Source organism: Notamacropus eugenii, chromosome 4 (assembly GCF_028372415.1).
Source record: "Notamacropus eugenii isolate mMacEug1 chromosome 4, mMacEug1.pri_v2, whole genome shotgun sequence".
Classification (NCBI taxonomy): Eukaryota; Metazoa; Chordata; class Mammalia; order Diprotodontia; family Macropodidae; genus Notamacropus; species Notamacropus eugenii.
Genome location: NC_092875.1, coordinates 427,169,970 through 427,182,931, shown reverse-complemented (window position 1 = coordinate 427,182,931; position 12,962 = coordinate 427,169,970). Strand labels below are relative to the sequence as shown.

The 12,962-nt window shown below is 40.9% G+C and overlaps 1 protein-coding gene across 1 annotated transcript in view; it reads right to left on the bottom strand.

Annotated features, from left to right (window-relative positions):
* Positions 1 to 598: 598 nt before the first annotated feature.
* The window catches only part of SLC45A2 (solute carrier family 45 member 2), a 68,953-nt gene continuing 56,589 nt past the window's right edge, over positions 599 to 12,962 (bottom strand). The window contains exons 6-7 of the mRNA XM_072605882.1: positions 11,619 to 11,824; positions 599 to 1,413 (exon numbers count right to left, since the gene is read on the bottom strand). Coding sequence (XP_072461983.1) covers positions 1,192 to 1,413; positions 11,619 to 11,824 — 428 coding nt within the window. The 3' untranslated portion in view covers positions 599 to 1,191. The remainder of the gene's footprint in view (positions 1,414 to 11,618; positions 11,825 to 12,962) is intronic.

Below are 12,962 nucleotides of genomic sequence, written 5' to 3'. Positions count from 1 at the left end.
AGATAGAAGGGAGGGCATGAGGAGGAGAGTGCAATTCGAGGTCGACACTCATGGGGAGGGATAGGATCAAAAGAGAATGAAGTAATGGGGGACAGGATAGGATGGAGGGAAATATAGTTAGTCCTATACAACACAACTATTATGGAAGTCATTTGCAAAACTACACAGATATGGCCTATATTGAATTGCTTGCCTTCCAAAGGGAAGGGGTGGGGAGGGAGGGAGGAAGAGAAGTTGGAACTCAAAGTGTTAGGATCAACTGTCGAGTAATGTTCTTGCCACTAGGAAATAAGAAAAACAGGTAAAGGGGTATAGAAAGCTATCTGCCCCTACAGGACAAAAGAGAAGATGGAGACAAGGGCAGTGAGGGATGATAGAAGAGAGAGCAAATTGGTCATAGGGGCAATTAGAATGCTTGGTGTTTGGGGGGGAGGGGATAAAAGGGGAGAAAATTTGTAACCCAAAATTTTGTGAAAATGAATGTTAAAAGTTAAATAAATAAATTTAATTAAAAAAAAATAAAAAAAAAAAAGAATTATGTCTGACAGGAAGACAGAGCTGCAGAAAAACCTGTGTGAACGTATGCATACACAGAACATTTCACAGAGAACACATGGAATTTTAATTTTTTAAACTGAACATGTGTTCCACATTCCACCATAAAGTATATTATTTTTAGTCATCTAACTAAAGAAACTAAAACATGAATACACTTAATTTAAAAAAAATACTAACTAACCTCTACTTTAAAATACAAACCTAAAAGCCAGAGATGAAGAATGTCCATTTTGTAGAGACATTTAGGCACATCCAGTGGATACAGCTCAATCTGTGACTCCTTCCCAGCATGGCCATCCATGGTCATTAGAACTGCGGTCAGAAACCCTGCAGTTTCCTTTTCCACCAAAAGATGGCCCTTGCATGCTATGTCTTGAGCAAGCACTAACTGACTTAATACCGATTGTTTTCTGAAGACTTGTTGGGTACTGATGCATGAACAAGTGATTTATTCCCCTTCCTTATCTTCCCTTCTAGATTGTAATCTCCTTAAGGGAAAGGACTCTGTCTTCTTTCCTCTTTGTCCCCCTAGAAGAAAACACAAGTCTTCTTTAGGCAGATCAGCAAAACACAAGAACCAGAAAGACGAGATCGCCCCTTGAACGGATGCAGTTCCATTGTCTCTTTATTGTCCTATTCCACACATCTAACAAAAAGAGCCGTGAAGCAGCAGCCGAATAAGGCCACGGAGGAAGCCGCAATCACCACCACAACCACACTCCCAGCAGACGTGACCAAGAACCCCAGGCCTGCTCCAACCAGGATCTGAGCCAGCTGCACCATGCACGTCAGGGCAGCGCAGTCGATCCCCTTCCCTCTGCCACCACTGGAGGCCATCCCAGAGTCCTGTTGCCTCTGTAACAAGAGCACAAGAACAAGACTTCATCACATAGGGTGTGTGTGGGTGTGGGTGGGTGTGTGTGTGTGTGAGAGAGAGAGAGACAGAGACAGAGACAGAGAGACAAACAGAACAGACAGAGAGAGGCAGACAGAAACATAGAGAAACAGACACAGAGAGACCAAGACAACACTTTGAAAGACAGAGACAGAGAGACAGAGACGACACACATAGAGAGAGAGAGACAGAGAGACAGAGATGACACATAGAGAGACAGAGACAGAAAGAGACAGAAAGAGAGACAGAGAAAGACAGTGAGGAGGAGGAGGAGGAGGAGGAAGGAAGGATCAGCAGCAGAGCCCTCCCCAGATAGTTGTTGCCTGCATGGTACCATTTGAAGACTTCTGGGAAGAATCTTCCTGATTAAAAATATCTCTCATCAACTTGCCAAACTACCTGACGTTTCACCATATCAGCTCATTTTTCTTTGTACCATTCATTTTGCAGTATTAAAGCTTTGAATCTTTAGAAATATCAATGTTCCCAGGAGAGATCAAACTTTAACACAGGTACATATAACACATAGATGGAAAATCTTTTCTATCACTTCCTTCCTTCTGTCCCCTCTTCACATACATTACAACACAAAAATAAATCATTAATAGACAAACGAATAAGTAAAAAATAAACATTTACCTGTGTCACTTGAGTAGGGGTAGCTGATAAAGAGGCCATTTGAATTATTTGCTAAATAAGATAGAGTCACACAGCATCTGGTTTTAAAACTAGGGATCCAAAGAACAGGGTCACAGACCTAGAGCCGGACAGGACCTTAGAAGCCTTCTATTCAGACCACCTCATTGGACAGGGAAAGTCCAGATGAGGTAACTGATTTGTCCAAAGTCACTCAGGCTATGGTAGCAAAGCCAAGATTCAGAGTCAGAGAGCCTGACCTCGGAGTCAGCATACTGCATTCCTCTGAAGTTCTGAGCTTTAATATTTAGTGAAAGAGGTCACTGAATAAACCTTTTTGTGGTTATCGTTTTCCTTAACAACCAGTTTCAACAAAATTGTTTGGCCTGACCGAGGAGTCAAAGCAATTTAGTCCTCGAGTTAGCTTGAAAATGTGTTTGCTCTTTTCCCAAGCTGACTTTTTTCATCCCCAAAACACAGCTGTCATCAGGTTCAAGTTCTTCACAGGGAATTGCTTAACAATGATAAGAGTAAATATAATAATCCCTACATTTGTATAGAGCTTTCCATTTGATAAAACACTTTCACATGTATTCTCATGTTATCCTCACAAGGATCCCATAAGACAGTTAGAGAAGATATCCCCTTATTAAAGTTGACAATTTTGGGAGTTAGAGCAGCTAGTGACTTTCCCAAAATCCCACAGTGCACTATTCTTTTTCTTAGACAATTCAGTGCCAATCTATATATGGTGGCTAAATTTCCCAATAAGCCTCAAAAGATTCTGTTGGGGATAAAGCAGAAAAAGTCCTTTTAGGGGAAGTCCAGTCCACTCACTCAGAGGCAGCTGGTTCAGTGGATTAAAGCACTGGTCAGGGAAACCTGAGTTTAAATCCAGCCTACTGACTGTGTGGCCTTGAGCAAGTCACTTCACCTCTGTTTGCCTCAGTTTCCTCAATTGTAAAATGGGGGGTTGTTGCGAGGATCAAATGAGATAATATTTGAAAACAGCACTTAGCACAATATCTGACAGATAGTAGGTTCTATGTTTATTAATACACATTTCTTTCCCTCTCCTTCCCATTCCCATAAACAGTATACAAAGAATCCATCAGACACGAACCCAGAATGGTAGTGCCAAATGCAAGTGAGCTCAGGGAGGTAGGGGTGAGCATACAGCGACAGTAATTCTGAATCAATTCACAATTCATCTTTTCCATTCTTAACCAGTAGCCTCTGAAAGTCAGACTAGACGTAGGGATGGTGATCAGATTTGACTTAGTTGCTTGTATGTTTTTGTTTAGCTATTTCAGCCATGTCTGATTCTTCATGACCTCATTTGGGGTTTTCTTGGCATATACTGGCATGGTTTGCCGTTTTCTTCCCTAGCTCATTTTACAGATGAGGGAACTGAAGCAAACAGGATTAAGCGACTTGCCTGGGGGGGGGCGGGTCACAAAACTAATAAGTGTCTGAGACTGGATTTGAACTCAGAAAGATAAGTCTTCCTAACTCCAGGCCTGGTACTCTAGCCAGTGTGCTACCTCAATGCCCTTGTTTGTCTCTACTATCTAGGAATAAATCATTGTTGAAAAGATATAATGTGATCCTTGAAAAAATAAAAGATGCTTCTTTGACTTAAGAAGCTGTTCAATGCGTTGGTAGCATTAACACTCCTTTATCTCCTGTTTATTTGTAGGAAGCTATGTTATTTCTGTTGAACCTGCCAGTCTAGATTTGGGTGCCCAGATCTTTCCTTTGGTGTTCTTCTGGTGTCTTGAGTCAAGACCCCTGTTTGTCTGTTTCTCTTTGGAGGTGATCAGATAAGAGAATAATTGGCCCAGGAAGTTAGATGAAGGGCAGAGTCCCTGGTGAGGAGGTGTTTACCCAGTTTTGGATGATTTGTTTCTTGTTTAACACTGACATTTGATACTCACTAGCTGTGTGACTTTGGGCAAGTCACTTTACCCCAACTGCCTCATCCTGGGTCATCTCCAATCATTCTAATGAATATCTGGTCACTGGATTCAGATGGCTCTGGAGGAGAAGTGAGACTGGTGACTTTGCCCAGCCCTCCCTCACTCAAAACAACGTCAAGTGCAAGTCATGTCTTTACTTCTCTGATGGCATGGTCTTCTTTGGCAATGAAGGACGAACACAACAACAGTTTCTCCATGTTTTGGCTTTCTCCATATAGTACCATATGAAGAAGTGAACATCTCTACATTCAGTCCTCTTTTACTGTTGTTTTTCATGACTATTATGAATAACAACATATTATATGTGTTATTATGAATTTCAAAATGTCCCCCAAACTACTCAAAGATTTCTGAGTTTTAGTGGAATGTACAGAATGACTGCTGTTAACAATTTTTTTACTTTAATAATATCTTATTTTTCCCAAATTACACAATTTTAAGATGCACTTTTAAAATTTTGAGTTCTATATTCAGTCATTATTAATATTAAGTTGAGTACTCATACTCAAATTATTTCTTTATTTCCATTAAAAAGTAGGGGAAAGAAAAATATATCAAATATTTATAAAATAATATACAAATTGTTTTCAACTAAAGATGAGCTCACATGACCATTGCCTCTGGTTGCAATATCATTTCTGTTCTGACGGCTTGGTGAAAGCAATTGACTAAGTACAAGTAGCCAAGCGCCCTTACTTTCAATGAACAGGGTTGATTATGTACCTTCCACTGATCTGATCAAGCTCTCAGAGCAGTTCCTAACCCCTGACAACTTCAACCTGTTGAGAAAAAGGAGAATATTTGGGGAGAGGGGAGGAGAAGGAGAAGGAGTGATTCGTGTATTTGCACTTCAAAGATGGGGAGAGGATACTTTGCTGTTTAAAGCATCTTGCAAATACTGGAAGGCAAAGGCAGTTTTCATCATCCCTGTAGTTACAATTTTGAACAAAAATATAGATGAGGGGATGTTAACATTTGGATGGAAGAAATTTTTCCTTTACTAATTTTGCCTTCAACAGTTCACCCTTTTGCAGAGTAAGTTGATACTTCAGAGTTCTCAGTGATTAGTTCTACAGAAGGTGCCTCTCATTTGCTGGGCGACATGCTTATTATGATGGATTTGCAGTGCAGAGTAATGTACTGGAGGATTTCACCAGATGTGACCAGCTGGATGCAGCAGCCTCATTATCCTGCCCTGGACTGTGCGTAGTGCAAGACAAAATTAACTTTGTTAGTGTCAGAGTTAGCCAAATCAAGTAGAAGATTCCCTTAATGAGGTGAGCATTAAATCATTAAATCATGATTCAATTCTGATCACAGAAGAGGGGGCACTGAATCCAATCAGACCTTTTCCTCTCTTGTGTCATCACATTCTTTGGTTCCAGTAAATCTTTCTTCAACTAGAATTACAAGTGGGCCTGAGTATTTTAATTTATTGGGATCTGACAACTGGACTAAAATGATGAGATAACTTTCTAATGCAGCAGTGTTCCTAAAAAGAGTGCCAAGACCCTTAGATGTGTCATGGAAATGACATCTGGATTTTTTCTTTGAGTTTTACCAAATGTTGACCTTGGAAAAGAAAATGGATATAGAGGTAGAGCATGATGGAGAAAGGAAGAAAGGTAATATGCATGTGTCCAGAAAGCTGATATCTCATCCTCTTCCTCTGAGGACAAGGACAAGAACCTTAGACTCTCCTCCTGAGATGCCAAGCTCTCTCTAATTGGTAAAGTTTTTGCCTCAACTTGCTTGGCACCAGACTTCCATTCTATTTCCTGGGTCTCCCCTTATCACGTTACATTCCCCCTTTGTGTTAGCTATTCTTCGGTCATGTCTGATTCTTCTTGACCCCATTTGAGGTTTTCTTGGCAATGACATTGGAATGGTTTGCCATGTCCTTCTCCAGCTCATTTTACAAATGAGGAAACTGAGGCAAACAGGATTAAGTGACTTGCCCAGGGTCACACAGATAGTAAGTGTCTGACGCTGAATTTGAACTCAGAACTTCCTGACTCCATCCAGGTCCCAAGTTCTCTATCCACTAAGCCAGTGAGCTGCTTTCTCCAGCCTCTTGTTGCCTTCCCCCACTAGCAGGTAAACTCCTTAAGGGCATGGAATGTCTTTCTTGGTTGCATCTGTTTCTTAAGCACTTAGTACAGTGTCTACCCATAGTAAGGTCTCAATACATGGTCTTTCTCTCTGCTCTATGTAAATTTGTGTTTTTCTTGTCCAAATCTTTGATTTCATCTATCTAAGAACCTCTCTGGTGAGGAAACTCCCTCTACCAATGCAGATTGACACCTATTCTGCACCTATAGTCTTAACAGTTGAATGAGGGTGGGGAGAGAAATTAGCTTAAGTGATGTGCTACAGTTTTAAATGCAAGTCTTCCTGTTTGGAAGGCCAGGTCTATGTCAGTGACTCCACAAGTACCTCTTGGTACTTGTATATATATATATATACATATGTATATGGTATATACTGAGGATGGACAGACCGGCTGAATTGATCCATGAATAGACAAGGTAAATGGACATGCTTTCCCTAACATGCTGCCTTTTCTATCTTGCGTGCCAAGAGAGTTCAGAGGCAATACAGACTGAAACACTGGGGTTACACTGTGAAGTAAGACACATTTGTCTGGAGCTGGCCAGCAGCAATCACAATTAGAAATTTTACAAGACGTTCTACTGGCAAAGCTGATCCCAAAAGCTAGGGGGCCAGCAGTTAGCAGCTGTCAGGTAAAGTGCAGTTTTCATCATCATATAAAAAAATTCCTCCCTTACCCTTCTAACTGCTTCAAGCCACTTATTTTCCCCACTAATTAGTGGTCTTGACAATGACACATGAGGGCACAGCATGTGATTTGTATAGTCTAATCCCCTTTCCATAGACATCTCCAGAGGGGGTTGGGACCTCCATGAGATGGAAGGTCTTACTGCCTCTTCATTGAAATTCTAGACCCAATCACCTGTGATATCAGTTCTGAAAACATCCTGACCCTGAAATGTAAAGAAAGAGGGGACTTAAATTCTTTACATATGCAGGCTTTCCCCCTGGGCTCCTGAAATTGCCTGTTAACAAGCTTTCATGGTATGGTTTCCTATAGAAACTCCAGGGCCATCCCCAGTCATCCTGATCTATATCTTGCCACTGGACCCAGATGACTCTGGAGGAGAAAGTGAGGCTGGTAACTTTGCACAGTCCTGCCTCACTTAAATACAATTCACTTGAAAGTCATGGCATCACCTTTCTGATATCGTAGTCTTCTTCCAGAAGGAAGGACACACAACAACCACAACCCTATAGGAACTAAGTGGGCCTCTGGGCGGCAGGCCTGGAGTCAGGAAGATTCCTCTTCCTGAGTTCAAATCTGGTCTCAGACATTTACTACCTGTGTGACCCTGGGCAGGTCACTAAACCCTATTTGATTCAGTTTCCCCATCAGAAAAATGAGCTGGAGAAGGAAATAGCAAACCACTATGGTATCTTTGCCAAGAAAACCCCAAATAGGATCATGAAGAGTCAGACAGAATTAAAATAACTGAAACAACAAATAGAAACTCACTCTTTGAGCCCAGACAGAGGCATATATTTGTTCTCCTCAAGACAGTCCAAGAGCCACCCCTTACCTGAAGGGAGTAAGCTACATGACACAGTGGGTAGAGTGCTGGGGCTGGAGTCAGGAAGACTTGAACTTGAATCTGGCTTTAGACGCTTCTTAGCTGTGTGGCCCTAGGTATGTCATTTTACCTGTTTGCCTCAGTTTCCTCATTTGGATAATAAAAGATGGATAATAAAAGCACTTACCTCCCAGGTTTGTTATGAGAATCAGATGAGATAATAATTGTAAAGTGCCTAGCACAGTGCCTGGTAGGCAGTGAGTGCTATGTAAACGTTACCTATCATTATTATCTCATCCATTGTTGTTGCATATAGATATATATAAATTTATATATTTATAAATAAATATACATATACACAAATATGTACTATTTGCATTATTCCATATTTTGATATTTACTAATTTACTATTTTTTCTCCCACTAATGGAATGCAAGTTCCTTGAAGACAGGGCCTGTTTTTTTTTCCTTTGTATCCCTAGAGCTTAATACAGAATCTGACACATAGTTGGTATTTATTAAATGCATTTATGCTTTAATTGAACTCAGTTTAATAAAAGCAACAAGGCACAGTAGATAGGACACCAATCTCAGAGTCAGGAAGACTTAGGTTCAAACCCTGCTTCAAACATTTAGTGGCAGTATGACCCTGGGCAAGTCACTTAACCTCTCTCTGCCTTTTTATTTCCTCATCTATAAAATGAGGGAGTTGGACTAGATGACCTCTAAGATACCTTCAAGCTCTAAATCGATGGCCTTATGAATTACTTTAAGTGAACAGTATCTTGTTTCTGCAAGCTGGAATACTTGGGTTCATAGAATCCTAGATCCAGAGCTGGGAAGGCCTTCACAGACAACGCCAGGTCTGAATCCCAGCTCTGTCACTTCGTATCTAGGTGATTTTCAGCAAGTCACATAACCTCTTTGGGTCTCAGTTCCTCCAAAAATAAAATGAGGGGATTGGACGAGGTGCTTTTAAGTTCCTTTAAGTTCTAGCTCTACTTCTATACATTATTCCATTCTAAAGAATTCATTCAGTGACTTCTCTGTAGCACTCACTGTTCTAGGTCCTGAGCAGATAAAGACAGACAAAAGAACAACCTCTCACCTCAAGGCATTAACTTTCAACTGGAAGAAATCGGGTCATAGATAAGTAGGTACAAAATATAGAGAAAGTAATTTGGGAGTGAAGAAGCCGTAACAGCAGGGGAGACTGAATCCTTCCTCAGACTGCATGAACCTAGACAAGTTACTTTCTCAGTCTCAGTTTCCTCATCTGTAAAATGGGGACAATACTGTGTCATGCCAACCTCACAGGTCCTGATGATGAGGATCACGTGAGCAAATGTATGAACAATGTGTTGCCAACTTTGAAGTATTATCTTAATTCAGTCATGGTTATTATTGGCAGTTTCTCAAGGGATGGAGTGGCAGGGCACCTTAATGGGCATGTTCAGGGTTTCCTTTGAACTAAACATACCCAGTGTTCTTCAGTTTGCTTTATAGAGAAAACATATGTTCAACAGCACAAACCCTTAGGGAACAAAGAACTTTCCGGGAAATCAAGTATTTTCACTTTTCTTACAGGTTCAGATTTTTTGCCAACAGGGAAGGGAGGTGGGGCTGGATGGTCACTACTCTGGCTGGTCAGGCAAACATAATACCTTGCTATATACACGCATCCTGCCTATGAGAGCAGAAATCCAGGAAAAAACCAGTCCTGGGAAAATGGATCAGGGCCTACTGGGCTTCCTGTGGTAGTGAATCAAATTCCAAATTAAACCCTTTACTTAGCAACTGCTATAGCCATGGACAAAGCAGCCTTTTGGGGGTCCAAATGTGTTATCACATTTTATGTAAAGAGGCAGTAGTGAGAGAGCAGATACTGTGTTCTATTCAGGGGAGTTTTCTAATTAAGCATTAGGATAAGGTTTTCTAGTTAATCAGTGGCCAGGCTCAGCCAGGCAGGCAGGCAAGCAAGAATGCTCAGCCAGGGAACATGGCTGACAATATACCCTGTGCACTTCAATTTGGGCCACTCAGATTTATTTTATGCTTAATTAATGGTGTCCAATTGCTTAATTTTTTAACTTTGGATGTGATCCTAAGTAAAATTTCTTTTTCCAAGGGGTGCTTTCTCTATATCCAAAGATCTCAGAAATAGTGCCATGCACCTTTATTGAGGGGAGTGGAGGATGACAGAGGGTGGTAGCGGCAGCTGATCTGCCTTTAGAGTCCTACAAGTACTCAGGTATCCTGAAGTTACAGAAAGGGGACTAGACAAGGTCTCAGGAGATTGGGTTCAAGGTTTGGTTCCATCTCTCACTAGTTGTGTGACCCAGAACAAGTCACTGAGCATCAGCTTTATTAAGTACAAGATGGCAAAGGCTCTTCTAAAGAACAGGACTGTGTGTTGCTCAAAATGTGTCAATAGTGTGGCATGGCAGCCACAAAACTAATGGCTTGGGTTTTTCCCTAGGAGAAAATAAGCATTTATTAAAGGCTTGCTGTGTGCCAGCCACTGTGCCAAGTGCTTTACAAATATTAACTTTTAATCCTTGTAACAATTCTGCAAGATGGCTACTGTTATTGCTCCCATTTTATAGCTGAGGAAACTGAGGCAGAAATGGGTTAGGTGACTTGTCTAGGATCACATAGCTAGTGAGCATCTTAGACAGATTTGAACTCAGGTCTTCCTGATTTCTACATCTAGCGTTCTATCCTCTATGTAGAAACTGAGTCTCCCCATCTCACCCAGACTAGAAGTGCACCCATCCCTCACAGTCCTGAACCTGCTTCCCACTGGCACAGAAGCTTTGACCTCATCTGTTTCTGACCTAGACTGGTTTGTCCCTCCTGGGACAGCCTAGTCCCACCCCACCCCAATGAAAGTACACCATATTGATGACAAACTGAGTGCACTTGATTACCTTCAGTCCTTCTGCAGCTCAGCTGAATTCAAGTGATCTTCCAGCCTCAGCTTCTCTCATATCAGGGACTACAGGCTTGCTGGGCAGCTAATGTGATTTTGGTTTGTATTAAAAGGGTCACAGAGGTAGTCCCACCGTGTTCTATTTTTCTAATCTATTGCCAATATGAAACACAGCTGAAATAGTAAGTCAGTAAGTTCTGGGCACCAACCACATTTTAGGTATGATGCTGGTAAGCTAGTGAGAGTCAGGAGAGGACATCCAGGTCCTTGGGTGTTGGTTTCATGACATTTGTGGAGCCATTGAAGAAACTGGGATAGTACCTGAATAAGGGAAGACTCAGACTCAGAGGGACAAGTATCTGTCTGCAAGTATCAGAAAATCTTTCATGTGCAAGAGGAATTATGTGTGGCCCCTGAATTAAGTTTCAAAGAGGTCAGTGCAAGGCTTAATGTAACAAAAAACTTCTTAACAATTAGTGCCATCCCAAAGTATAATGAGCTGACTTCCAAAGTCATGGGAATTCCTTTTTATTGGCTGGCTGACTACCTTTTGAAAATGTATAGTGGGAATTCTTTTTTCAGTTTAGGTTGGTGTAGATGACTTGTGACTTCTCTTGTGAGTTTGTGATTTCGTGATCTCTGAGTACCCATTTCTTCATCTTTCAGATGGGAAGAATACAGGCATCATCTGACTTAAAGGCTTGTTGTGAACTGCAAACAAGATTTAATTAATATGCAATGTGTTTTGTAAAGTAGAAAGTGCTATGCAAATGTGGACAAGGTGTTTTAAGGTGTTACAATAATTCTCAGCAATACTGAATGTTGGGTGGGCAACCTGAGCCACTATGGTTTGAAACTAGCCCAATGGGATTTCTGCTACTCCTCTGGACTTTTCACGAAGCCCTGCTTTCCAGGGCTTATAAAACAGTTTCCTTTCCCAGGGCCTCTCAAAACTCTCAAAAGCTCTCAGGAGCTAAGACTCAGAGACTCACCTCCTCCTCTTGATGGTATTCAGCAATTATGTTGAAGGGTATGGTGTAGAGAGTGCTTGACATCACTCCAAAGAGGGCACACAGGACCAGAGTGGAATAGACATTGGGAAACAGTCCAATAAATCCAGTCCCCAGGCCAAAGAGCAGATACCCCATAATGTAAAGGCCTTTCAAGCCCACATAGGATACCAGAATTTTCTGTAAGTCTGTAGAAAGAAGAAAGGAGGAAAAAATTATAGATGGCCTTCAAATAGAGAATGATTTTAGGTAATCTTTTGCTTTGCAGATTCAGTTTAGGAGGAGACTCTCTTTGATAATTGGTCAGGAATCAAAGCTTCACTTTATCTTGGCTTGAAAGCAGGCAGCTTTGAAAATCAGTTTTCAACCCTTTCTTCTATAGAGAAGGGTTTGCAAGGCTGGGTCTGTCTTTCAAAGAAAGGGTCAGACATAAATTTTCAAGCTGCTGAAAAGCAAAAGGGAAGACAGAGACACTTAGAGCTGGAAGGAGGTGGGATCAGGGGAATTGTAACAAAAACTTGAACCAATGTTTTCAGTATTAGCTCCACCTTGCAGACTAAGTGTGGAGGACGACGTCAGTCATCACCTGGTACAAGTCACCAAACTATCATGGAACTGCTAATCAGTACAAAGTCAAGGGAAGATTTGACAACTATCTGAATGAGATGAACAATGGGTAGAGGTTCCCCTTGGACTGCATATAGGACTTTGCTGGGACCTCTCTTATGTACTTAATGGGTTTTTAGAAGTTTTTATTTTTTAATTCTGAATTTTTAATTGCTTTTTAAAAAGTACATAATTCCTCATGTTATGTTCCTCCTTTCTTTTTTATTTTCATCTTTATTTTTATGGTGTCTTTAACTATTTTATATATCTTATTATTTTGTTACATTCAAAACAATCCTCAACCTCCTCTTCTTTTTCTGTGAGTTTTAAAAATGTTTGAATGACGTTTTTTTATCACTTTTGCTAGCCCTTCTCTCTTTTTGGTGTTCCAATTAAAAAACACAGAAAGAAAAAAAACTTGTAACAAATTCCTTTATGAAATTATACATTGTTATTTTGCATTATATGGCAGCTATGTGGTTCCGTGGACAGAGTCAGGAAGACCTAAGTTGAAATCCAGCCTCGGACACTTACTAGCTGTGTGACCCTAGGCAAGTCACTTAATCCTGTTGGCCTCAGTTTCCTCATCTGTAAAGTTATCGAGAGAAGCGAATGGCAAACCACTCCAGTATCTTTGCCAAGAAACCCCAAATGGGGTCACAAAGACAGACATGACTGAAACAACTGAACAACAAAAATTCTGCATTATATTGTATTCAC